The sequence below is a fragment of the Chaetura pelagica genome, unplaced genomic scaffold (assembly GCF_000747805.2).
Source record: "Chaetura pelagica isolate M959 unplaced genomic scaffold, ChaPel_1.0 scaffold336, whole genome shotgun sequence".
NCBI classification, from domain to species: Eukaryota; Metazoa; Chordata; class Aves; order Apodiformes; family Apodidae; genus Chaetura; species Chaetura pelagica.
This window is the reverse complement of record NW_009953652.1, coordinates 1,060,211-1,088,041: the sequence shown is the minus strand read 5'-3', so window position 1 is coordinate 1,088,041 and position 27,831 is coordinate 1,060,211. Positions and strand designations below refer to the sequence as shown.

Sequence of the window (27,831 nt, the reverse complement as noted above, 5' to 3'; positions counted from 1 at the left end):
GATACCAGGGGAGGCAGGCAGAATGAAGCAATGCCTAAAAAGGTAACTGTTACACTTCAGGTACTCTGCAGCTGCCAGTGTGCTTTTCCCCAGACCCAGGGGACAGAAACTAGCAGAAGAGAGAGAACAAAATAGGCAGTAGAGGTGGCTGAGGGAACCACCCTGACAAGTTCAGTAAGCTCAAGAAATGAAGGCTTCGTAAAAGATGGGGTGTGATAAAGATATAGGAAATGGCAAACAATTCATGTACTCTGTCAAACAGACAACTCTCCAGTCTTCTGATAGCATGAAGGTCAATTAAGACTTTCTGTAAGATAACAAGAGGCTGGAACTGCAGCTTGCCAACAAAAAGTTAATGTACATACTTACATTTCCACTGGATTAAAATCAGACAACTTGAGCAATTTTTATTTATTGAAGGCAGCTCTTCTTCAAAACCTTTTAAAACAATTACAGAGAACTTTATCTCCCGAGAACACGCATGCCTGAAGATGGAGTATATTCTAGGGAATATGTGATCCTTATGCTAGATGTGCTAATTCTCTAATATGCACTCCACCAGTTGTTGTTGTTCGGTTTTTTTTTCATAAGCTAGCTAAAACAGAGTCTCCAAGTGCTGATCAACTCTAAATCTATTAAAACTGATGTACATTTGGAAAAACTCCACTGAAATTACACTGGTGGAAAGCCAGTGCCAGACTCTAATTCTTCTCATGGGGAAAATCTAAAAGTCCCAAGTTCTTGGGAGTTTTATTATTGCACCAGTAGAACAGGGATTTCTCCCTAAATGTTATCCAAGCCCAGGGACAGTCAGCCTGGACTTTCTTTAAAGTGTAAGGGATGGAAGAAATCAGAAGAGAGCATATAATAAATCAACTGACAGTCTCTGAAAAATAGCTGTCCTGTCTCCTTAATATGGGAGAGAGTAATGTTCTGAGGGCAGGAAGAATTCAGCTTTAGACAGAAAACATTCCCCTATAGGCGGACAAAAAGTGATCATTCTCTAGTTTAATCAATCTCAGGCCTCGCTTTGAGGGAAATAACATGTTGCCTGCAACAGCATGTGCAATAATGTTTGCTGAAATATAAACTACAGCCGTATACCCCTAGATGGAAGGTCAGAAGTCAACTGAGGATCTGGCCACAGATGTTCAGCAACACAGATCAAAACGCAATATATCAAATTCAGTACTGTTCCTCAAGAAACAGGTTGCAGAATTTTCTCAACCCATCTCCTTTGCAGTAAGTGCACTAACCCTCCATGTAACAAAGCTGTACATTACAAATTGCCAGGTTATTCAAATACAAAGTTCACGTTTCCTCATTTCTCCTTTTCCTGTGCTTATTTTCACATTAATACAATGAATTTGCTTTTATCTACAATCACAGCTTCCTTGAACCTCTGCAATCTTTTTCGAGTCCATCTACCAAAGTGAAAAATCATATGACACACCATTTAGTCCCCAGCCCTTGATATATGTTTCCTAAAGCTGACATTTGATATTATGGAATGTGTTGTAATCAATTCTTAAAGTTATAGCACCGCTGGATTTTTATTAACTTGCACAACAACAACAACAACAAAAATCCAACAAAAAAAAATGGGCCCTCATAACCGATCAGCCTTGTTATATCCTGAAAGCTGCTTTAACAAGCAGGGAGTAATATAGTGTAATTGGTACTCCACAATTTAATTGTTCTGTTCTTAAATCTAATATTGCAGCTGTGGGTTAAGTTTACACCACAGCTTTCAAGAGAACATGAAAGTGTGGTACATCTGTGCAACAGAAAGCTAAACATCTCTCATCTGATGTGTTTACAATGACATTTGATAGCGTGGAATGGTTTGGAGTTCACTCTTAAAGCTGCAGAACCGCTTTTCAATGCTGCAAAAAAAGGGAAAAAGCCTCCAATCCCCTTCAAGCTTGACGATAAAGCTGCTGCATGCATTGCAGGAAAACTGCCGGCTGTAACAACTCCTTCAAGGATCTTTGAGCATTTGTCACTCGGGCAGTGGAAAAAGGGACAAAGACATCTTCCCCCTCAGATGACAATATCAATTATTTGAAAAACAAAACACTTTAAAAAGTTGACAACTAGACAAGTAAAACAGCCCTTCACATGTATAAAACAGACAAGAATACTTCAAGAAATGCTATTAAGTGGATGACATTTGCACATTTAGAAATGGTGGAGTTTTCAATTTAACAGGTGGCAGAACTGCTTATGGTATCTTGAACTTCACATTCTGTGTAACTAAAAGCTTCAGCATTATGTACTTATTAGTGAACTTATTAAGCCCATAAGTAGTTCAAGAAACTTAGGAATGGGCCCATAAATGTCATCTGCAGTTTGTGAACTGCAAGTATCTGACTGTTTTGATCAAGGTTTTTATGGGAAAGTTAAATGGTTATTAAAATTATTTACTACTGCTACATGTAAAGGGAGCAAGCCTGTTTGAGAACTTGTGTTGTGATAAGAAGTGATAGGCTGTAGGTTGAATGTGTTAGCAGAGAAGCATTTCTGTTTATGTCTAAGCCCGTGATTTTTGTACTTTATGAAGCTTATAGTGTATTTAAGTGGCCGAGAAAGGGTCTGTGGAGGGTAGGAGTAATTTTCCCTTTCCCATAATCTGCTGTCAGAAATACGTGATCTGATCAGGTTACTTTTCTTGTTCTCAGCATTAGTTGCCTTCTAACATTTTCTGTCCTCGAAGATATGCATGACAGGGCAGCTTAGTTAAAGAAGTTCCTTTCTGCTCATTTGTATGTGGCAATCCACACTGATTTTATGCTCTTTAACAGAGAAAGCAATCTCACTGATGAAGCTCAGCTATATTACCATACTACACTGAAATACATTCCACTTTTAAACTTTATTATTTCAGTCACAATGAAGACTATCTGAAGCCTCTTCATAAAAAGGGGCTGTAACAAAAGCTGTACATTAGCAACTCAATCAATGGATGGACTCTTTCTGCATCAAAAAATACCGTAAGAAGGACAGATCTCCTGGGGAAGCAAATCTGTATCAATATTTCAGTCTCTTGAATACAGAAATTCGATATAATAAAATGCAACACGTGAGCTTCCCCTCCTTTCAATTAACTGAGAAACAATGATTGTCCTTAGAAGGGAAGAAATGCATTCTTATTTTTTGTTTTTTGGGTTTTCCCCCCTTTCATAGCATCACAATGTTCTCTTCATGGGTGGAAAACTTAATCTTCAAGTTCAAGTCTAGTTTCTTCATACAGTTCGGGATGAGATGACTTGGAATACCGGGAATATTTCAGATGTAGAAAATCACCCAGTTCATCCAGAGCATTCAAAACCTGTAAGACCATTATGCTGTGTCAATTCTCTTGGAAAAAGAAATTATATTCTAGTAACCTCTACTGTACAGAAGAAGATCATAAAAGCATTGATCAAAGTAAGTTTAAAGGACAAACAGGCAAATGTTGCTTTCATTCTCCTGTAGTGTACATCAATGAAGCTGTAGATGTACAATAGAATCTACAAGAACAGAATTTACTCCTTCAGTAGGCTATGTTTTTTTAGTGAGTACCTCAATTTAGTACAGATGAAAAAAAGACCCTTTTCTAAAAGCACAGGGAGATAATCCAGATAAAAAGTCACCTTTGCTTATGCAAAAAGGATGTGTGAGGAACCACTTCAATATTTTCCTATAGATTCTGAGGACTGGAGTTGCCACTGCAGTTTCTCAGATGGGTATGAATTCACAGTGCTGATCAGAGTCATCATAGTCTGAATAGTTTAAGATACTTCTAGTGCATTCCATTATCCTCTTGTATTAATATATTAGGCATAATTAATAAAGCATTAATACGATAATGAAATTTGCTGAGCTGTGTTCCCCACTCTCAGTAAATTAAAAAAATAGCCAGGGAACTCTGCACCACAGAGAAGCAGCTCAGTGTTTTGCAGCGTCTGATCCATATTCAAGAGCAGCCAACCTTTTGGCATCAAAAAAGAAAGCAGTAATTTTGATTTTGAGTCTGTTTCTGTTAAGCAACCAAAATGAGCTAAAAAGCAGAAAGGAGTAATTTAGTAATGGTTTATGCAGAGAGATAGCTTCAAGGTCATTAAGGAAGTTATTCTTGGGAGCTTGCCCTTTCATGGATCTTTTTTCTCTTTTTAGTTCCAGAGCAAGATTCAAAACAAATTTTGCCAAAAGGAAAAGTTTTCATTGTGCTTTTTACCTGTTGTTACCCTGGGTTTAGGCATATTCACAAAATGCTTGTCCAAAAAACTTTCCATCTGCAAATAATTAAACTCAGGGCATTTCCATTCCCCCATACTGTAAGAACATTCAAAGAATGCCACAAGTCCTACAACAATGATTCCACTTTCAAAGGCAAAAATACAGCATGTTCAGGAATGATGGCTGGGGTGTGTTTCAGATCTTCACTGGCCCCAGGAAGCAGCAATGTTAGGTAGCAGGAAGTGAACATGCAATAGTGGCCCAAAAATGTAATGGGTTAACACGGGGGTGACGGGAGAGGAAGAAAATCAAAGCAGCTACTTCAAGAGATTAATCTTCAGATCAACTTCATCACCAACCCATAAGCCAAAATCTACACAGGCAAACAGCAAAAGCTGACAATGACCAACACAAGTACATAGCTATGCCCTGTTCTATGTCACTTTATCTTTATAGTATGATAACTTGTTAATAACTACTGCACCTTTAAAAGCAGCAGGAGTGTTACACTTCACACATACAAGACAGATTTTTTCAGTGTTGTTTGAGAGGGGTCTACACTGGTGTGGGAGCTGGGCAGCTGGGCAGGGCTCTGGCTTCAAGCTCCATGTGAGTCTCAGGATGCAAATGGAGAGCTAGGGGCTCTCTGTAGGCACAGGTGCCTGTCTGCACTAAGGAGTGGCACCTTTGACTCAAATGCCCCCACGTGCATGGATTTTTTGCTTTGACCATCATACTTGTGCAACGAGAGGAAAATGAAAGCCTGAAATTTACTGTTCAGCCTCTGTGTTTCGTGCCTCTGAGTCGGCTTATACTGAGAATGAAAGAACTTATATCAAGCTAGGCCAAAAACACCTTTGGCAAGGAAGGGAGATGGAAAGTTTCAAAGAGTTAATTTTAAACACATTTCTGACTGCGTTGGAATGGAGGTTTACAATGAAAGTCTCAACATACTCTTAACAGTATTTCTGGTACCAGAGAAAGATACAGAGCTGAGACAGGCCAGACAGCACCAATTAAACTTCATTAGGTTCAAACAGTTCCAAATCCTGTTTACAGTTTCCACCTGTACCCCTAAGGCTGTCCCATATACTTCAAGAAACACGTGCAAATATGGAATGAAAATAAGGGTTTGGAAAACTTGAGTTTCAATTATTTCTATATCTTTTCAGATTTCCTACTCTGATAGTTTTGACCTAGCATTTAACTTTTGTCTTGCTGTGCTCTTCACATAGGTCTTTATTACTGATGACAGATTTGGTCACTATTAGAAATTGAAGAACATAACAAGTTAACTGTTGTGTAATTTATTTCAAAAAATCAAATATATAAGGCTAAAATGCCTTTAAAGATCAAGTGACAAGGCCAGGAAAACAAATGTAAAAATGAATGATTGAGATTCAAAGTAACGGACATGCAGCTTCTGCCAGCCTCCTTTGCATCTGAAGTTAATTTCAGCAGGACATCTGCTGTGCTTACCGTGTCTAACATCTCCCGTGTATGTGCAGCTGATACACAAAACCGAGCCCTGGATTCTGTGATAGGAGTAGCTGGAAACCCAACCACAACTACCCCAATATTTTTTTCTAACATGCGTCTTGCAAAGGCCCTGAGGAGAGAAGAAGAATTAAAAAACAGAAGTAAATTATCTCTAATAAATTGACCACAGAGAGAAAACATTCAAGTATAATAAAACAATGAGTAAAATCCTGTCTACAATGGAAGTGGATGGTTATATTCCCGTTGAATTCAGTAAGAGCCAGAATTTTACCAGTAGGGCTAAATTTCTTTGCTGCTTAACAGCTCGTGAAGCCAAGTGGGTGTCAAACACTAGAAAGTGTGATGGCAGAGAGAGCACTGCAGGACAGATGTGGTTCATTTATGTCAATGAAAGGCTTTGAGTGCAAATCAAAACGTGTGGGCATTCACAAGCACAGAAGAAGTTGGGTTTCTGGAAGGTATGAGCACCACATTCCTGCACAGTAACAGGAATAAAACAATCTGTGTGATGGTTTCTTTGCTCTCAGAAATTATTCTGACAGTTTAGGAACCTTTTTTGTACTAGACCTAGAGCACTCAGCCACCCTAAGCTACTTGCAAATATTCCCTGCAGCTCAGCCCTTACATTATGCTACTAATGACTTCTGGCCTGCATGTCCAAATTAGTTCACAAGTGCTGCTTTCTAGATATTGAATGATAAAACATGCAAAGACCATTCAAAGATCAGGTGAGGAAAAATAACATCCATCCAAAACTATTTATGTATCAAAGGCAAGGTATCTCTTTTAATTATTACAAATAAAAAAATAAAATAAAATCCAAATTCAAAATGCTATAAAAAAGGATTATTCCAGAGAAAGTTAATAAAGGATAAGAGAAATTTAAAAAATTCTGAATACTGGAACAACTCAAAATTAAATCCAGGACCAAATTTAAAATAGAACATGACTAAATGACGAATTCATCTAACAGGTCTCTCTTGTGAAAGATCTACCACACATACCTACATTTTTTCACAATGTGTACCAAATAACCTATGAACTTGAATAGTCTTTGCTTTTGCCTGCAGGTTTTTTTTTTTCAGTACTTACCCTATCTTACCAGGCATATAAAGGAGTAAGGGGACAACGGGAGAATCATCATTGCCATAAATGATGAAGCCCATTTCATGCAGTCTTCGTCTGAAGTATCTTGTATTTTTCCCCAGCTGGTGCACTCTCTGGAGCCCTGAAATGAGTCAGTTAGTGTAAAGATCATATTGGGAATCTAGTAGCCATCAGAAACAGGGCTATGGGTAACAGTTCAAAAAGGTTTGGATGAAATGTGTGTGTTGCTGTTAGATTCAGGAATAAAACATGGAGTGAGGTACATGCAACTATGTTGATTATGACAGCACTGTAGGACAGATGACTGATATTCCTGTACCTGGGATGTGCCTTCCCACTGGCAGAAACACTGTGCCTTCTGGGGATAGGGAGGTGAGCAATTCACCTTACTGTGTTGCACTGAATAGAGCCTACTGAATGACACACACCTATAGAGAAGCTGTCATATGTCTCTGTGGATACAGAACATGTAAATTGAGTTCTTAATGTGATTCACTACAAAGGGAAACAGCCAATGTCTACAGATGTTGATACAGATGTCAGTATATGCATAACTTCTCATTAACAATATATTCCACAGAGGCTTTAATATATCTTAGCTAGTTCTGTGCACACACCTTTATTTTTTTAAAATTTATTCTGTGACTGTAATAAAGTTTAAAGTAGAGAATACTGTATTTTGGGTCAGCTCAAACTGATGTTTTTGTTGCAATTTTTTAGACAGAGAAAAAGCACATGATAAACTTTGTTGTTATACAAGTTCTGACCTTCTGGTGTTTGTTACCAACGTTCAGTATAACTCCAGTTGCTCTAATGTGCATCTACATATATAACCCCTTTTTGAGTTCTGCTCAGTTTCTCTGTCCTCTTATCCTGCTGGTATCACCTCTATGTAGTTATATGACAACAGATGTTAGTCATTCAAAACTCTCAGACACAAGTTTTGCTCTCTGCTTTGTCCCTGGCCTCATTCAGTCATGAATACACTTATGTATCCCCCAGAAAAAATGATAGAAGGGTTGAAAACAATTATTTTTAATGAAGGAAAGAGACAGAAAACAGCAGAGAAAAAATGCGCTTGAAAAGACATCTCAGCCTTTTCTTTTGCAGTGTCACTGAGGAGGTGGTTTCTGACAAGTGCAGTTGCATCCTCGCCCATTACATACAAAAAGGAAGAGCCACACTCATCCTCACAGCAGGTAAGAGATACAGCATGTCCTCTCCCCACTCCACCTGCAGTATATCTCATCAGTGAGCTGATACATGCACTGCTCTTCCAATACTATAAGTTGCGGACAGGGATGGTGCCACTCACCCAGTACCCATGTGCTTTTTTTTCCCCTCTGCCTCCTCAGTCCCACGTTCACACAGCCACACGGTGAATCGGGCCAGGTCTGTCATCTGCCTGACCTTGCCAGAAAGAAAACTGCCAAGCCAATATCAAACAGAGTGATTCTCTAAACCTAACTGTGTGCATCTGCTTGTGCCTGCCTAACAGAGGTGATGAGAACATGTGGCATGAATGGAATTTAGTGGGACACACCTACGTGCTTAACTTTCATTTTCCTGCTGTTCATCAGCCCATACTTTCAATATCGCTTACATTATGTCACCAGACATGGACACTGGAGCCTCCAGTACAACTCATTTCCTCATTTTACTTCTGTTTTTCAGGTGCTCCTGGACAGATGTATTAGGTTTTCACTGGCCATTTACTTTTTCACTTTGCTTTTCATTAGCTTCATTCTTCATTTACTACTTTTTGCTGTCACCCTTCTCTGACTGGTGCCTGTTGCCTAATTTTCAATCTTCCTCTTTTAACCACAGTGCCCAGTTAAGTGATGGTAGCTGCTACAGAAGGCGTTTGTAGATGCTATATACCACCACCTTTGGCAGATTTGTCCTAAGACCACATTCTGCCCCACTACCTGCTGTGGCTTTTCTTGCTCTTACCTAAGGTGGGGACCGCTATACCTACATAAACCTCTTCTCCATTAATCATTTCTGAGTGCACATAGGTTTGAACAAGATCTACTGCTTCATCTGTTCTGTATCTTCCTGAGTCAAGGTTCTGTCAACGTTTTGGCTGGGAAATTTATAAGGAAACTGGGACTTGCTTTGCCGTGATCAGTCTTTTGCTGAACAAATTAAAAGATCTCATAAAACCAGTGTATTTGTAACTTTATGCACAAAACTGCCCACACAGACAACCTGTTAAGTTACAGTTTCAGTCACTCAGTTTAAAACATTCAGTGGAAGAGATTTGCTGGGTTAGAAAAGGCCACAAATAGTTTAACCATCTCTCTAATGCTGCTAAAACAAAAACAGCTGTGCCAGAGCAAGGAAAACAAGTGAAACACAAAAGCATCCTACTACAAAGCTTTCCAGTCACTAATAAAAACAATAGTCTGTGGTATTTCCAAAAATATTTTTGGTGTAGTAGATCTCAAAGAACCAGGAGGAAATATTGAGGAGGAGGAGAAATGGGGGCAGGGGAGATGGCAAGGAAAGAGAGTTAGAGAAGAACCACAGAATAATGTGTCTGAAGTCTAAAGAGAGACTTTTTCCCTTGTTAGAATTTGTAAAGATGTTATTAGCACCTCCTGAATGCCCAAATTACAAGGAGGAGGGCGGGGGAGTAACCTGAACTGGGGGTTCAAAACCACTGCTGTTTCTTGCTATATTAGCAGCCCTTAAGCTAGTTTCCAAACTCACAGTCTACAGCATTTGAAACTACTAGATTTTCAATTAGGGAAAGTTTTTATAAATGCAGATGTTCTTGGCGAGTGCCATTTAAGACTTGCTGCCTTCTCCTTTCTATTCAGCTGTTTGCCACAAAGCTGGAAACACAGTGTCAGCCATGCAAGATTCCAGGCGTTCGGTATTTATCGAACCATATGCACATGGCTCAGAGTTGATCAGTTTGTTGCTTCTTATTTTAGATACAGGAAATTTAGACTCCAAAGCAAGATGGGGAATCCAGCAAAGGAAACATTGGAGCTGAAAGGGAAGTTTCAGGCAGCCCTTAAAAGTTGAACACCTCTTCCTTCTGCAGTCTTCCCTTTCTAAATCTATATGCTCTCCCAGTTTGAGATGGGAGAGATCCTCTTTTGAGACTCCCTATGGAACTCATTTCAAGCCAGACAGTGTTGATGCAAAAGAGCCACTTGAATGTTTTAGCAACATCCCAGAATAGTAATTTCATTTGCAAGGATGCATTAAAGAGCCAAATAAAAGATCAGAGCACTCACATATATCTGGAGGGGGAAAAAAAGCACATTAGGAGATGATTGCTACACACACTGTATTTGTGGGTGGGTGGCTGGGAGGAACCTATTTCTTTACCAAGTGTCAACACTTTCCTTTCTCATGTTAAGTTTTGTGGTCAAAGACCACATACACACATCATATACACAGCCATCTTATATGCTTTCCTGATAAGAGCAATAAAAATCTTGAAGTTTGTTACTGTATTTCAACACTCTTTTTCTGTCCTTTATGAGACCCTCCAACATCAGATAAGGAGGCAGATCTGAGCAAAAATATTTATTTTGGTCTCATTGGCCCAATTTTTCCCCCACTCTGCAGATTAAATCAGTGTAAGAGTGATGAATTCAGTTTAGAATCAGATCTTAGTCCAAATTCATTGTGGTATGTTTAATCAAAAACTATTTTCTTTGATTCTTGAGGCTGTGACCTTGCATTCTATTATTTATTGAGTGAAAATCTGCAGAGTTGGACCCTTGAGCTAAAACAACATAGCTGCCTCTATTTGAGTGTAAGAATTTGCCTGTACAGCACTCATTAGAGGATCAGATCCTTAGAAGGTAAATATATTTGTTAAAAAATTCTTAGTTTGCAAAATTATTGAGAATTTACAGTCTGTGTAAATGGCTTGCAGCACAGCTTGCAGGATAAAAGGATAGTTATATTCCATAAAACATGTGAACCACAACATAGCATATGTTTGGAGAAAACAGCCTGCACATGCAAAACTGACCTTTAGCTAATTAAAACTAAGACTGCTAATGCTCCAGAGTTTTCAGGTAAGGTTGAACATGACCTTATTAAGAGCTCTACATCTTCTTTATAAGATGAATTAAGACGGAACATAAAGAGAGAAAACAGAACAATAAAGGATTTTTAAATTTCACAAGTTATCTTCATGCTGCTCAAAACATACAGTGATACACAGTGAGCTTGCTGAGATTTTAATGAAATACAGGATTAATTACCTGGATGGGAAAGTACAACTGGATTTACTGCATCTGCAATCCACCTACTGATGGCAAATTTAGAGTTTACATTTGCTACATCTCTTTCAAAATATATAGCTTACTGCAAATTTCTAGGGTGTTGGCAATTCTGGGTAAAATGCTGCTTATATGTTTATTTGACAATGAATTATTGCACATTGCTAGTTTTAGCCCATTAATTTCTGCAGGCTTTTAGAAGGCTTTACAGCTCAAAATTAATGTTTTAGTTTAAGGAAAAATCCAAAGGCAAGAGAGAGAAAAAATATAAAAGATAATGGCCATAATTTCTTTGATGCAGCAAGTTTTTTTAACAGAGCCTCTTGGAGTAAGAGACTTGGTAGATGCTGTGTCACAGGTCTATGGCTTCAGACCTGCTTCAGCAAGGAGCTGTACGGACTAGAACAGGCCCTCCTGGCTCTGTGTATTGTTCACCCCAAAGCCCATCACAGCTAAACTCCATGCAGATCCCCGCACTGCAGTGTGACAAGGGGCGGTTTGCAGTGTCCCACAGAGGGGGTAGGGAGATAAATCTTCCTGGAAAGCCACTCTCTGCCAGCTTTCCCCATGTTCTGATGCTCTGAGATACCCAAGGCCTGGAATTGCCCTGGCAGACTGAACTGAGGGGGAAGTGGGAACTGTGCCATTGCATAAGGAGATTCCTCCTTATGTGGCTTGACAGCAGGAAGGCATCCTGACTAAACATCTGAGGGCCTGAGCTCAGGCGTGTGTTACCTGGCACAGCTCCATGCACTTCAATGGAGCTCTGCTATTTGTGACAGCTGAGGAATCATAGAATGATAAAATCACAGAATTGTTTGGGTTTGAAGGGAACTTTAAGATCATCTAGTTCTAATCCCCCTGCATGGACAGAGACATCTCCCACTAGACCAGGTTGCTCAAAGCCCTGTCCAACCTGGTCTTGAACACTTCCAGGGATGGGGCAAAAAGACCTTCTCCTGGCAGTGAAAGGAGCAGTAAAACTATCAGCTCTCTGAAACGAAAGTTTGTTTTCCTCTTCCAGAGATATCTGCTTTTCACTCCTGTAAGATTTTCATAAGCAGAGAAGCCGGCTGCATTCAATTCCTGTACAAACATTCTACCTTTGAACTCTTGCTGTAGGCTTCTACCCTTGGAAATTCTGACTCAGTGTATTGAAAACAGGAATAAGCAACCTGTAGACTTTCATATCAAGATCTCAGGTGTATTTTAATTGAAGGAGTGCTATTTTTCCTGAACCCCTTCCAGGAAAGACAATCCCACATCGTACTTTTTTTGGCATGCGGTGGACTCTTCAGGACACAAATCCACCTGCTTTAATCTTCTCCAGCCGTTGTTTCATAGGGTCTTTCTAGTTAATTAGTTGCACAATCAAACTGTTACATACTGGTGTCAGTGTGTCTCTTCAAACTGTGTTCCTTGGACGGAGAACTCCACTCCATCCCATCTCTATTAACAACTAGATAGTAAGAAGCAAACTTTCATAGGCTGAACAAAAAATTTGGAAAACAATATCTCTTCTCCACTAAACTGTAGCAGATGGACAGATTTTTTTTTTTTTTTTTTCTTCTGGTTCCATTACAAGAGTAACACACATGTACCTCCATGTGCATTAAATCACAAATAGAATGTGATAAAACTGGGGTGCCTAAAGGAAATATGTTCTCAGATAAAAAGTCTTTACAAATAAAAAAACTTTGCTATGAACTGGGGAGAAGTGAAGAAATTTTTTTCTACAATCTAATGCCAACTAGAAACCTAGTAATTTCAACTTAATTCAGCTGCTAAATAAGCCCTTAAGGACTTATTTAGTCAGTCCAATTTTAACTGTGAACTGGTGTAAAACACTCTCCAGAGTGGATTAAAGGAAGAAAAAGTGGCAATTTCATTTGAAGCAGAAAGGAGAAAAACTGTATGAATGCTGTCATTTTTACTTTATTTTTCAAATGAGTCAGCTCTGACTACCCAGCACCTTATCTATATTCAGATAGATAATGTAAGCATTCAGTGTCCTGCACAAAAGCAGGGACAGAGCAGCCAGACTTGGCTGAGCCTTATTTACTCCCAGGTCAGGTGATTAATCACAAAGCACGTCAGTCCCCTGCTGAAAGCCAGCCAGTGCACAGCATGCTCCATCTGTATCACATTAGGTGGTTCTGCAATGCCAGGGATCTCAACTTCCTTAGAAAAGGCACTTCTCTCCTTTGTGCTCCTCTGCCTGATAACAACGCTGGAGTCCTTGGGCAGCATCAGGCAGCATCTGGAACCGGAGGAGGGATCCTCACTGTCTATCCCTGCAGCAAAGAAACCCTTAAAAAGCGACTGTGTCATGGAGCTGTGTGGTGCTGTCCCTGGAGAAAGCATGGCTTGCTTTGCTGGGGGACAGGCTATGACTCATATCCAAGGCTGATCACATCCCTCTTCTGCCTGCAGTTAACACTTACCTGTATATGCAGAGGACACCTGTCTGTGGGTTGGGTCTGCTAGAGGACTACAGCACTGGCTTAGCATTGAATATAGAAAAAGTGACTTCAGACAAGGTAGGATTGGGTCAATCCTCAGAGCTCTTACAAATCACTTTGAATGCTCTTACTCCAAAGCCCCTGCTTGTTCAGATCAACTGACCCTCCATGGATACATTTGGCTTCCTTCGGGAGGTGGACCGTGCGGCAGGTGGCTCCACTGGAACAGTGTGTCTCGGTTTGATTAAAGAGGGCAGAATTTAGCTCAATTTCATCATCCACTGCTGGGAGAACATCTGTGATGCTCAGCTCAGACAAATAATGATCATGACAGCATATTATCATCATTAACATCTTCACCGTCACAGTGACTGGGAGCCCTAGTCATGGAGCTAATGCTGTGCAAACAGGGACTAACTTTGCCTCTGCTCTTTAAATGTAAGCACATGCTTACTGGGAATATTAACTTACTTAAAATTAAGCCAAGCTTCAAGCATTCTGCTTCGTGAGGGCCCGAGAGAAGCAATCATGTCAGAATGAAGCAGCAAAATAAGAATTTAAGAGGGAACAGTAAAAAGCCCTCCTTTAGTATGACTGAATCTGTAAGCTGTTTCGAGCAGGTCCAAGGGGTCCTTCGCTAAGTAGCTTGCAGTATTCAAGCTTAGAGGGATAGTTCCAGGATCAGTTCAGTTTGGCACAGGTTTATTTTGCTGGAAAATGGATTGTTCCTCTCATCTCCAGCCACTCAAGTCCTGGCCCTGGGATTCATGTAGCCACATGGTAGATTGGCTCAGGGAGCCAGTCTGGCTGTAGGATAACTGTTTGTGGGAGGATGGGTTATTTTACAGCTAGATCAGTTCTCTGATTCAGTTCACTGCACGGCTGCACAAACACTAATGCTGGCATGAGGAAAAGGGGCACTAATAAGGGGACAGGTAGGGGGGAAAGGCAAAAAAGGAGAGCAAGACCACCCTTCCTTGCACCAGTGCTGGTTTCTGCCAGGTTGTAGTGATGGGAAACTAGTTTTTGAATTTACAGAGGACCCTGACAGGCAAAGTTAATGTTTTCAAAAGATTGCTGAGCACAGACAGCAGTGGAAAATGTTGGAAACTAAGAATTTTAAGAAGCTGGTGCTCCAGTTATACAAAAAATCTAAGGCAGACGGAAATGTTTTAAAAAAGGAACCTTTTAAAAACAGATCTTTTTAATGCGAAGCCAAAACAGAAAGCAGCGCTCTGCAGCTTCTCCCAATCTGAACGAGCTCAAATGTAAAAACTCAAAGTCTGCTAAAAACAAAGATGAAAACCAGTAGTAGCAAAAAAGCAAACCAATCAGCACAAATGGCAAAGTAAATTAACATTTTACGAAACCCTCCATATCTAAACAGCCTCCGGAATTATGTTTTAACATAACAAAGAGAGTAGATTCCTGAGTATAGGGTTTTAGATTTTTCAGCATCCCATAAAAATGTGAAAAATGCCAGTTTCTGTTGGTGAAGTGTTTTTTGCCATGCATTAAATAGAAAAATGATGCTTTTGCAAATGTTGCAATTTGTGTTTTACAGCACTGTAATCTATTAGTAGTCATCAAGAAAATTGCTTTAGATTTCCTGGAAGTCTTAACTCTGTCTGCCTAGTGGTTCTATTTTTTACCTATCAAATTTAAGTGTAAAAATATGCTTTTGGTGCTCTCAGGCAGAAAGGGAAAAAAAAAGGTCTGAGGTCACAGCTGGAGGGGCTGTGTTGCATGCAATAAGTGTATTTGAAAATTTGTGCAGGCTCCAAATGCTCTGAGTCAACTACAGTCTCATCATGGGGATAAAACCACTAAGGCAGCTGCTGAGTTTCCTGAGGTATCTCCAATGGTGTAATGAGAAGCCACTAGGAGAACATATAGAGAATATCTATATTATGAATTATAAAGAGTAAACGCCATGGGAACTTCTGATTCCCATATCTCCTAATAAATGAGGAAAGACACATTTGAGATGAAAAGGCCACAAAGGCTTAAGAGGGATAAACTTATTGCTTTTTTATAGACAATATGAACTGAAGAGTCGAGCTTGTTGCCTTACGACATTACTAAAGGAAATACAGCTGCCAGAAGTTCATAGGCTTTTGAATAACTCTATTATAGGAACTATGATACTATCTATGACATTATGTTACCAAGAAAAATGTGTCTCTCTCTACAAGCCATCGATTTTCAGAGTCCTGTAAAACATGGCACTGAAAAATGCCAGGACTTGTACCCTAGGAAAAATGCAATTTTACATGGAAATATATTTGCAGTTTTTATTTTCATTCCCTGAATCTTCTGATACAAACAACTCAAAAAAACAAAGGACTTTGTCATAGTGACCCAAATCTAAACCCCTCTCTCCCAGGCAGGAACCACTGTATGTATCTTTTTTGAGGGAACTACTATCTTCTCCTAATTCTGCATTTTTCTGTGCTTTGTTTTCTCAAGTCACAGCAGAAAACAGCAAAAAGAGGAAACTGTAATAGCTGGCTGCAGGCTCTGCAGTATCCTCCCAGTCACATTATCATGACATTAATGTCTCACAACTACCACAAATATTGATACAGGACATAGCCATGCATTTATGGATGGTTTATTTGGGAAATACCATGTCTTCTCTGTATCTTTTTACTTATGTTAGTGCAAGGCTTTTAAAATGAGAACTTCCCCATCCAAACTGGAGTCACTAGCTGCAAGAGAAGGCAAGCACACATCTCGCTACTACACTTCCACAGCAGTTTGCTGACCAGAGAAGAACAAGGCATGTCTGAGGTACCAGCACTGGTTTAGAAGGTTTTGGTTTTGCTGTAGTTTCCTGTAGACACATTTGTCCCTCTTCTTCTCCGTCCACACATCAGGCCCTTTTTGTTCACAGCCTCTCTGGCCAATCTCAGCCTCTCATTTTGTTCTTAGTTTCCATCCTTATCACTCACTTGTTACCTATTCGCTGTTGCATTTCCTTTGCTTGTCAGACTCTCTTTTCTCTTTAATCTTCCTGGCTCACCTCCCTAAAAGCCTGACAGTGCAGGATTGACACAGATGCACAGGGCCTAAGCCCTCTGCCCAGGCTCCAGGTGTGGGATGCTCTGTCCAGGACCCCTACACTGAGCTGCAAGATGCTCCTTCACTCAGTGGAGAATCTTGAGATTTGTCATTGTTCATTTTCAGTAGATACTTTCTAAGGGACTAGCAACATCACAAGACTCAGGTGGTATTTCATAGACACAGCAAAAATTCTAAGCTTATCTATCACAATCAAAATCTTCATCCCAAAGCCTGGAAGTAACTGAAGCTCTTCAAGTTAAAAAGGATTTAAAAAACTTCTTCTCCTCCCCGCCCCAGCTTTTTTTTTTTTGCTTTTTTTTTACCTCCTAGATTTTAAAACCCTCATATGTTTATCTGCCTTTCTTATGAGGAAGGACAGAACTTCTTTTATCGATATGAAAAAAATTGGTGCCTGAAACAGAAACCTGTTGTGGATATTTTTCAGCTGAATAGTTTAGGTTTATGGAATTATTTTTAAAGTGCTAACCTGTTCCTTCCTTGTAATTAAGTTGTACCCCCTGTGTCCATACACATTTTTTCATATCCTGCAGTCATACATCCAGTATACTGGTCTTGGAAATGCACGCCCCGATTCCTTTTCCAAACAATCATATTCTTACTAAGTAAAATAAAGGAAGGAAATATAGGATATCACTCATTTGGATACAACACCAGGACAAGCACATGGAGTATTCAATTAATTTTCGGCCTCTGGCACTACCCACCATGTAATTCCACTGATGTCCTACTGTTTTCTGGATCAGTTGCTTAACAAATTACTGGAAATTGAAGATAATGTAAAAGCATGGTATCTGAGAAAATATAGAAGATGACTATGTGATGCGCTAAAAAATACAGAATAAAGAGCTTTCAGAGCAGCAATTTAAATGACAAAATCAGTCTTCCTTTCCTTAGCTTCCTATTAATGTACTGAGGAGTCACTCATGAATTTCTGATGTACAAGCAGGCTGGGTTAACACATTTGTCATCTCCTTATTTCATACTGTTTTTTTTCCAAGAAGTACCCTCTAGTTAACATGCAACTTTTTAGCAAACTCTAATTTCATTCTTTTCCAAAACATTCTAGCTTTTTTTAAAAAGGCTTCCTGTCCTCTGGACTACAAGCCATTGGTGGAGATCTCGTTATTAAAGATTCCCCAAATCACCCTGTGGGAAGAGAATACCATTTGAAATAAATGGCAGGCTAAACTCCTTTTATCATTTTAACAGGCTTCCAGAGAAGAAAAGGTTCACACCACTCTGTGGCAACTTGAAGCTTCTCTACCAGGTGTCCCTTCTACATGGCTCATGCTCTCATACTGATCACTCACACTCAGGATTCACCATTTTCTAGGACAGCAGACCAAAAGAACTCAGCCAAGGTTGCTGTTGTCCTTGGAAACAAAAAATATCTAAGAAACAGTGCTTTCTCCTTTCTGTTCCCCTCTCCTTTCTAAGCCACCATCTTCCCCCCTCTGATGCCAAAGCAGCATTGTAGTGTGGTCCAACAAAACATTTTTTCCTAAGTTTTGGGTTGTTTTTTGGTTGCTTTTTTATTTTCTTTTTCTTTTTGTAGTCCATGAGGCAGCCTAATGAAGGGAGGCCCACATGAAAGAAAAACCAATAGACTGAAATAATGAGAGTCTGGCTCAGAAGGACAAGAAACATTGTTACATTTCATAGCCAGTTTTCTAGCCTTTGTGCTCGACTCTAAGTTGTGATATATGATTTATTCATTTGTTTTTCTAACATTTGCATTTTGTATTACCAAATTAAAAAAAAAACAACAACAAACCAAACAACCAAAAACAACTGGCAGAACGCTGATTTATTTCATAAAGGATTTTCAGAAGACTTAACAAGCATTATTTTGTGCAGAAGTACAAGCACTGTGTCATTAAACAACACTGCTTGTGGAAGAGAAAACGCTGCAAATTCTTAGACCTAAGACAGTCAGACACGCACATCTTAAAAGACTCCGTCTTGAATCAAGCTCTGCATGCAGCATCACGCTAGCTGAGGATGATTTTTAAGAGGCTTTGAAGGTTTGGAAGTGCTCTGCATGTTTAATACTTCACACGCGGCATCTCTGGGAGCCTCAAGCGTGTAAGTCTGGGGCAGGCTCAGTGTAAGGCCGCCCTCTGACGGCAAGTGCTGCCCGGAGCTGGGGCAGGGAGCAGCACAGCCCGGCAGGCTGCACGCACAGGCCCAGAGGAGAAGAAGAAACATGTCAGAGCTGGTGCCTTACATCGAACAGGATTGTAGGCATCAGCAAGCGCAACCTTGACCTTTCGAATTTCAAGTTGGAAACAGCTGTTAAACTCTGACTTCTCTGCCAAAATGACAAAAGCATCATTTCCTCGTTGTCCACAGGTTGAGCTGGAGTTTTGCTGCCCTTTGTTGTTGCACTCGGCAGAGTTTGGCACTGGGGCTGGATTCTCTAAGCCCTCCTTTTGTACACTGAGGTCTTGTAAATTCTGGCCTCACTGAAGAGCTGTGATAAACGTCTTAATAACCTTGTGTCTATCACAGCTTGAAACTGCCCTCTAGGGCACTGCAACAGAACAGTGCAGAGCAGCATCTTACCTGCTCTCACACAGTCTTTTCCCTCTCTATTCTCAGCTTAACCAGACACATCTATCTGGGAATTACTCTGCTAGTCCTACAAAAGGTAAGAGAAAATCCAGCATAGAGCTTCTGGACTGCAATAAAGAGATCCCAATTCAGAGCAGAACCTGTGTCTTCAACTGCGTCTTACATGAGATGACTCTCAGGCATTCCTAACAAAATATTAGAAACCCACCATTCTGAGTAAGGGTTTAAGCACTACAACACTGAATAAATCTCAGTTATCCCTTTATACCAGAAGTGGATAGTTACAGCACAGATACTTTGTTGCTTGCTGCATAGAAAGAATGTTACACAGAGGATTGGGTCAGATGTGCATGTGCATCTTTAGGAAAGGAACAGAAAAAAACTGATTTTTCATAAAGACACCAAGTAACAATCTTTTCGGGACAAGATGTACTTCAAAACTAGCCTTATGATACTGTAACTAATGCTTGAGAGAGGCAAGAATTATTCTAATAAACTTCTCATGCTTCCATTTAACATACAATACCTGTTTCAAAACTCCACGCCATGCTTGAGTTGTTTGCCGTTTTGAAGTTTCACACTTACAAAGACGCTAAACTGAGAGCATCTAGCCCATAAACGAAGGTTTGCCCTTATGGACCCCTCCTGCAAAGTGTGACATTTTGGGTACTTCTGTTTGTTGCTGCAAAGCAGAGCAGGCTGGCAATTAGAGCCAGAATCCCAGAGTATTTCTATCCCTGCTGCATGTGGCTGAGTGTGGATAAAGGACCGGAGTTGACAGTAGTTATAAGCATGATGATTTGGGTATTAATTTTACAGTAAGAATTATTTCCTTCGCTGCTGGATGACGTTTTGTGTTTGCCTGTATGCTCTGGTAGTGAATGAAATAAGTGCAGTTAAAGAAGGTAGCTTACCTTGTGTTGTGCCATCTAGTCCCATGAGACATTTCATTGCCCTGATGATTTGCTCTGCTACGGGTGGACACATCGACGTGGCGTACACAGCACTGTGAGAATGAGTTCGTAAAAAGTCCACAAGGTCCTTACACAAGCAAAACAAAGCATGAATGAGCTATGAGCTGGCCAAACATCAGATTTCCCTCTTAACTACTGCAGGAGTGAGAACATGCAAAAGCAAGAGGACATTTCACTAGTTATTGGTTTGCATTCTTGGCTGCGACTGTCAACGTGTGGCCTGAAGAAACACCAGGCAGGTGCAAATACTTTACTATATAAGTAGGGCAATTACAACTAAAACAAAGGTCTGGAATAGAGCAATGTTTAGTTCTGTGCTAAGACTTACTCAAAAGGAGCCAAAATCATTTAAAGACCAATGAGCAGCTGCACTTGAAGTACTGCTCACTTGCTCTCTGGAAACAAAGCAAAGATGACATCAGTACAGTTTCTACACCACAACACCTAACCCAGGAAAAGCAACCTTACTGGGATCTATCTTTGGCTATTAGCATATACATTTCCTTCAACTGAAACTTCCCATCAGTGTGGCAGGGATAGTCGTGTTAGAGTCAGTATAGTTACTTTAACATTTCCTTGTATAACTAAGAGTACAATCTGTGCTCCTAGACGAAGAATTCCTGCACTGTAAGCACCAGTAATACTCCAGAACCCAGGGATACCATAGGAATCAAGATCATAATTGTTATGACAGCTTATAAATCCTAGTGTAAAATATCAGAGTAACAGTTATCACACTAAAAGCTGACTGCATGCTAGTGAGAAAGGCATGAGGCCTGCTTGAGAACTGCCTTTGAAATAACACCAGAAAAAAAACACCACCTAGGAGAGTAACAAATTATTGCTGAAAAAAAGCTGTATGAGTCTATGCAGTAACTCCAGTATTAAGGATAATGATTTACCTAACCTTATACAGGTCATGCATTGTTACATTGCAATTGTAATAGTAAGTCCTCCATCAAATAGTTAAGAAGGCTTCTGTGCTCTTGCTGATGCAGAACAAGCAGTGCCACAGTGAGTTTTCGGCTGCAGAAATGAATATAAGCGTGCTAATAGTAAGTGTGTTGGGTGAGCAGCTGCCATGAAGGCCTGGAAGCCCAAGGCAAAGCTTAGTAACACACACAGGCATGAAAGGAGAGACCCACTTTAATTTAAGAAATCTTCCAAGGATTAGATGATTAATTACCTTAGACTGCTTTTCAATGGTCTAGGCGTACTATAATTTCCAGCTACATTAGCCACATTGTCTTTGCTAAGAGTTAAACCTTCACAGACAAATTCAAGAAGCAAAGGAAACAAAGAAAATGTATTCTTGATGTATTATGATAGCTTGTTTTAAGACCTCCAGGGGCAAAAGAAAAAAAACCAAACAACAAACAACCCAGTAAGAAATATACACTTTCTTGTAGCCCTTTTATTCTATTCAAGTGCTACCCTTATTAATGTTATCCTGACAATAACCATATGGGCTGCCTAAACAGGCTTCCTACCCATTCAGCAAACTACTTAAGAAATACATTCAGCAGGGTATGAAAAGGGTAAAAGCAGCCACTTGATATCTCTGTCAAGCAATAAAAGCAATGACATTTCACAACGGTGCTGATTATGCTTTCTCTTCTTCTAGATCCCCAGTAAAAACAAGCTCAGCTTTACTTTTTGTTGACATTTGTAGTTGGCAAGAGGTTGTTTTGTGAATTTACACAGAGGAACTGAGGACACAGATCTTACTATTGCAAAAGACCCTCAGTAACCCTCTTTCTCTGTCCTCCTAAAAAATGCAGCTATGACAATCCACAACTGTTTAGGAATTTTATTATCAGTGGATGAAACTGTGGCTTTACTCTCTCAATATTGCTCCACACACTGTTTACAAATGTGAAACAAAGTAACGAGCAGTCTGCATGCAAATTAATATACTGAAGTAAATTTAGCCAACCACAACGTGTCTAAACATTTCCAAGACAAACAACAATCATCAGGGTGGCAGAGAAATACCCAACCCAAGCAAATTACATAATATGAGCATGAGACAAAAATAAGAGTGTCTGACTGTTTGATGTGCGTTTGGGATCCAGACAAAAATGGTACTAACTTTAGAATAGTACTTCTGTAAAGCAGTCTATGCAAAAAGACAGTGAAATATGTGGCACATAACAAGAAGGTACTTCCTCTCCCCCTTGGTGTTAAAATGTTTGTGTTCTCCTTTTACCTTTTTGCCAGCTATGTATCCTCCAGCTGCACCAAAGCTCTTTGTGAATGTTCCCATTAGCACATCAACATCATCAGGACTCATCCCAAAGTACTCCACAACTCCTCGGCCTGTTGCACCCACTGCACCGATGCTGTGAGCTTCGTCCAAGTAGAGGTAGGCTTTGTATTTCTTCTTCAAAGAGACTATCTCTGGCAGGCGCACGATGGACCCTTCCATGCTGTGGATGGAGAGAACCATGGATGGAGAGAACCATGGATGCATGACAAATCCTGCACTGTCTTTCTCTTTAAGGTACTGCCAGAAAATATAGGAATTAATTGCCTGGCTCCATAAAAGACCTTCTGGAACCTCAAATTGTATTTACAGTTCAAAGAAAAATTGCAACCCTTTCCATTCTGAAAGTTAGTATAAACCAGTCAAGTGGCTTTAGAATTCAAACTCAAAAGCAGTCAAAAAGTCTTTGAATATTTGCAATTTTTTAACCTGTCTGAACAGAGACAGAAAGGTATAAAGCAAGGGGGAGAAACTCACCCAAAGCAGCACATTACAGTTACCTACAAACCAAATATTGTAATGAATTATAAGGAACTGCTATAATTCAGCCTGGTTCTTGCTTACTGCTTTGTCAGCTACTGTGGCAATATTGAGAGTAACAGCTCTAGAGCAAATTGCTCTGAGGAAGAGGAGCTGGGTCTAACACATACAGAGGATGGGCCACATAAAACACACAGATGGTGCCATAACTGTAAGAAGCCCCAGTCTTCAGAGTGCCCAGATTTGGGGATTAGAAAAGGGAGCTGAAATGTACTCTTGCCAATTGTTGCTTTGATATATATTTTTTAGGAAATGTAGCCTGCTACCTAGTATACAAAAAGAAAAAAACATTATATTCTTTTCCTTGTTACTTTCTTTCAACCATGCAGGAAAATTAAATATTCTGAACTTGCACTAATTATGTATTGACTTGTAGAAATAAGATGATAAAACTTCTGTATTGTTGATAGTGATGTCACTAAGTTAGAAGGCACAGAGAAGGTGCATAGCAAGATGAAAGGCCAGGGAGATAAATAAGAAATGCACTCTAATCCCTGAAAGATGAAGTATCAATAGTATTGCTGTGAAGACTATTATGTCTTTGAAACATTTGTGAGATGACTAAAGCTATGCTTTAAAGAGCATAAAGATATGCTTGGTTGCACTCAGTATTCATATCCTGAGGAGTTAAACATGTTCACTTCAACTAGCTCCAGTGAGCAGGTCTTTAAATGCTAAATAATTCCTATCAAACAGAAAGTGAGTGTGCTGTGTGCCAGGAAAGCCAGTGCTCTGTGACTAAGACCCGTGGCTAAGTTGCATCTTATTGCAAATGCTACAAGGGTTTCAGGTAAGCAGAAATTTTCATAGAATCATGGAATGCCTGGTTGGAAGGATCATCTGGTCCAACCTTTCTAGGTACTACTGTAGTTAATATAAGATGGCTCAGTGATGTGTCAAGCTGAGACTTAAAATTGTCCAATGTGGGAGAATCTTTTGCTTATGTTTTTGAGTTTGTTCCTAAATAGCATGTGTAAAAGAGAAGTGCAATCAACACAACAACTTGCAGTTTATGGATCCTGGACCAAGGGTTTTCACAGATTCTATTCTTGCCACTCTAGCTGCAATATGCAGCTGTAAGTTTGGTATCACGAAAGGAGCAGGATATGCTTTTAGCACTTGTGAAATTTCTGATTATTTTAGTTCTTCTTCATCCTTTAGTCTCCTGAGAATGTTTGGAAACATCTGGGTCTCCAGTTTTGAAGGAGACGTGCCCATAATCAAATTTGAAAGAACATCATGTGGGATCAGCCATGGACAAGTGTTGCCTGTGCAGTTTGTACTGGGAGGTTCAGAGAGTTTGGCTGTGTGCACCTGGAGGCATATTTTTGGCTGTCAGGTGACTGCTGGCAAATCTTGCTCTTCTGTCTTGCCCAGCTATAGAAGAGGCAGCTGTGGGGCTGTATATGGGCACCATGACCTGTTGCAGCGAGGAACTGTGGGCTTGTCCTGCAAGCTCCTGAAGGCTGGGCTTTCTCACTTTTCCCAAATGGCACTTGGCAGCTGGGGATCTGCAACTTGAACCACCACAGCTATTTTCCTAATGAACACAAGGGGAGAGCCCACAGTTCTCACACAGCCCAGAGTCAGAGCATTAGTCAGCTAAAAATTATACTGAGCCACTGAGTGTGCATGGTACGTGCTGGGAAGGGCAGCTTTTGGCTGCATCTGGTCAGCCTGCAGGTTGGCTGTATGGGCAGAGAGTGAGTGAGAGAATGGTGCCAAGGAGCAGCTCTGCAGAAGGAAGCAATATAGGCATCCCACACTTCACCTTCAAGCAATACCTGAACAGACCAGCTAGGCAGAGAAGGACAATAACAGTTTTTACACATTTACATGGACATCATTAGGTTTAGTGGCTCATGGACATTCAGATGGGAGGAACAGCATTTCTCTACAAAAAACCCCAACAAGAGTAAAAAAATGGAAAATTACAAATACAGAGCCTTATTTTGTGCATATCTGTGGAATGCCAGCAAAGTTCTTGCTGAATCCCGGGATACACCGAGTTGGTACATGGCTGTTGAAAGATTTAACCATTAAGAGGATTTAATTAAAACTTTTTTTTACTCGTATAAGTAGGAGATTTCTCTTTGAACTCTAAGCTGTTTATCAAAACAAGGCACTTGTATTCAGTTTCAATGTTGATTTACTGCTCTTCAAAGATGCTGGCTGACATAAATATTACAATAGTTGACAGAGATCCTAACATGGCCTTGAAGTGTCTATGGAGTAGATAAAGCACTGCTGGTTTGGTGTACATTTTCTGTGCTGTCATTCAAACAGACCTCACTCTTCTGATGGCAGAGATGAGAGCTGTTTTGCTGTCTTCTCTGCTCTTGGTCTTTCTTTTGACCCTGGGAGATGGTTTGTGATATGAACACTGCTCTGTTTAGAATTGCTCCGAGATAAAGCTCACTTCACATAACCCCTTGGGTAGCCCAAATGGAAAGTTTACTGAATCTTTCAGTAAATATTGATGTCGACTGAGTTTAAATCAGAGAGCCAGAAGTGAACTGTAATCATTCTGTCTCAGTCTGCTTGTGTCACTTTCACAAAGCTATTGATCTGCTTCCAGATGTGCTCATGCACACAGGGCACATTGAAAAAGCTGGATGCAGATGAACATAAGCTGGCTCTGCTCAGGACAGACATTCTTGTTACATGCTATTTCATCCTGTCTTGTAGCAAAAATTATTAGCTTGCTGGCAGGGATGTAAAGCTTCTAGGTTGCAGCTGAATCTTCCTTGTTCGGTGGGCAGGCACAAGAGCTTGCTTCAATACACACTAAGTTTGAGTCTACTTCTAGATGTGAGAAAATAATCCAAAATTTTTGGATCACTCAATTTTGAAGCTTTATTCAATCCCTACCAAACTTGTTCTAGTCACTTTGTTTGGAACCCAGGCTTGACAATACACATCCAGTTTATTTTGAAATGTCTTGGGAAAAGAGTTTCCTACATCCTACCATGGTACCACAGTTTCATTTTTATTTTATTTTTTTTCTGTCAGAAAAATCAATTTACTGATATTCAACCTATTATCTTCATCATTGCATCACTCAGCTTCTCCAAACATGCCCTATAGTTACACTATCCTTGTAACACTTGTAAAATGCATGTGTTCCTCTTTCAGGCTAGTTTGTAATAGGGAAAAACCCCCTTTCTTGACCTGTTACTCCTAATGTATGCATTCCATTTCAATGTCTACTTTAGGGATTGTTTTCTTACATATACCTTGCATATTCATAAAACAATCTCTGTTTTGTAGTTAGAGCAATAGTTTTTTTTGGAAACCTCCCAACTCTGTCCTCAAATACAACCCCATACACTGAAACAATAGAAATGTTAACCTTTAATGCTGATCCCTGGCCAAAGACATTAAATGTTACCCCATTCTTTTTTGGAAGTCTCGTCACTTAATCCCAGGAAATAAAACATAACCCTGATAAATTTCCTACAGTATTGACATCGAATCCCAAAGAAATTCTGATGCACATGAAAAGGCACTGGACAATATGTAATAGATCAGAGAGCTATTTTCTGAGCTGGAAGGGAAAATGCTCAAATTAAATTAAAAGCAGGGAAACAAAAATGAAAATCAATCTGTTCTGATCAGTTTTTGGTTCCCTGTAAGTCCTGCCCTGAGCCTTGGTCTAGCTGCCTCCCAGGTAAATACGTGTGCAAGACCAGCAGACACCTACCACAAACCATGTAAGAACACAGTAACTGATTAATCCTGAACTGGAAACGGTAGAAGCCAATGAAAACATTAGCTGGAATTTAAGTAATAGAAATATGATTTAGCAAGTCGGTTTAACTTTTGCCCTGGACACTGCCAAAACTTATTCATACTTTTTGTACTGAAGACTGATGGCTAGATGGTCTCTCTCAGTTTGGAGCACAAATGGAATTTATTTGCTCCTAGGTTAGTCCAAGTTAAGAACCAGATATCATGATTAGTTACATTTACTTCTGATGTGTTTCATTTTTTGGTTTTGGTTATTGTTTTTTTTTTTTAAATTTTTCAGAGAACAGAGACATTAAAAAGCAAATAAACATACACACTGCTGTTTCCTTGACATGTAGCTTGAGTGCTTCCCAAGTCAAGAGGCCAATTCTGCCTTCAGTAGTAACCAAGCAAAATCTGCAGCTTATGGTTTCGAACACTAGTCTGATTTCCAGAAATGCTCATGTTGGCTGACAATGACCCTTTTCAAATTTTGCCAGCTGGTAAGTCAGGACTTATGCACAGTGTAAACACTTTAACATACGACTAATGGCAACTTTTTCCATACTGCCATCTTCACCATATTAAGACTATGATGTCCCATATAACAGCATTTTCTAAAGAAGGAAAACTTAGTGTTTCTTCTGCATCTCTGGAAAAAAACATTTCTATAAATTTTTGCCAAGCCAAACTTGCAAGTAAGGTATTTTAACATGCAGAATGGCTCTGAGCAAGTTATTTAAATTCTGTATTTGTTGTCCCTGAAGCAGTACTTTAAGGGGGGTGGGGAGAAAACAGTATTAACTGTTGCAAGAAGAATACATTAATGACACTCTACCTCCCCTTAAACCATCTAGATGAATGTTAATTTGGCATCTGGCAAATATTGAAGAAAACTACTATTAGTCCATATGGGGTTAGAAAATTTCAGTCTCTTAAAAATCATGGGCCAAAAAAGGAAATAACATGCACAAAAAAAAGGTAAGAATATTGCCAATATTCGTTTCTCCAGCTTTTCTTTTGAATATGAAATGTTATTATCTACTTACTGGGTTAGACTACATGGCCTGTGAGTCCGTTCCCAGCAGTGCTGTAAGGACAGATCAGCTGTGTGCATC

At 39.8% G+C, this 27,831-nt stretch overlaps 1 protein-coding gene across 1 annotated transcript in view; it reads right to left on the bottom strand.

Annotated features, from left to right (window-relative positions):
• Positions 1–2,866: 2,866 nt before the first annotated feature.
• Positions 2,867–27,831, bottom strand: part of SPTLC3 (serine palmitoyltransferase, long chain base subunit 3) — an 86,924-nt gene continuing 61,959 nt past the window's right edge. Inside the window, exons 8-12 of the mRNA XM_010000177.1 lie at positions 22,388–22,607; positions 20,119–20,245; positions 6,814–6,949; positions 5,701–5,830; positions 2,867–3,331 (exon numbers count right to left, since the gene is read on the bottom strand). Of these exons, the coding sequence (XP_009998479.1) occupies positions 3,218–3,331; positions 5,701–5,830; positions 6,814–6,949; positions 20,119–20,245; positions 22,388–22,607 (727 nt within the window). The 3' untranslated portion in view covers positions 2,867–3,217. The remainder of the gene's footprint in view (positions 3,332–5,700; positions 5,831–6,813; positions 6,950–20,118; positions 20,246–22,387; positions 22,608–27,831) is intronic.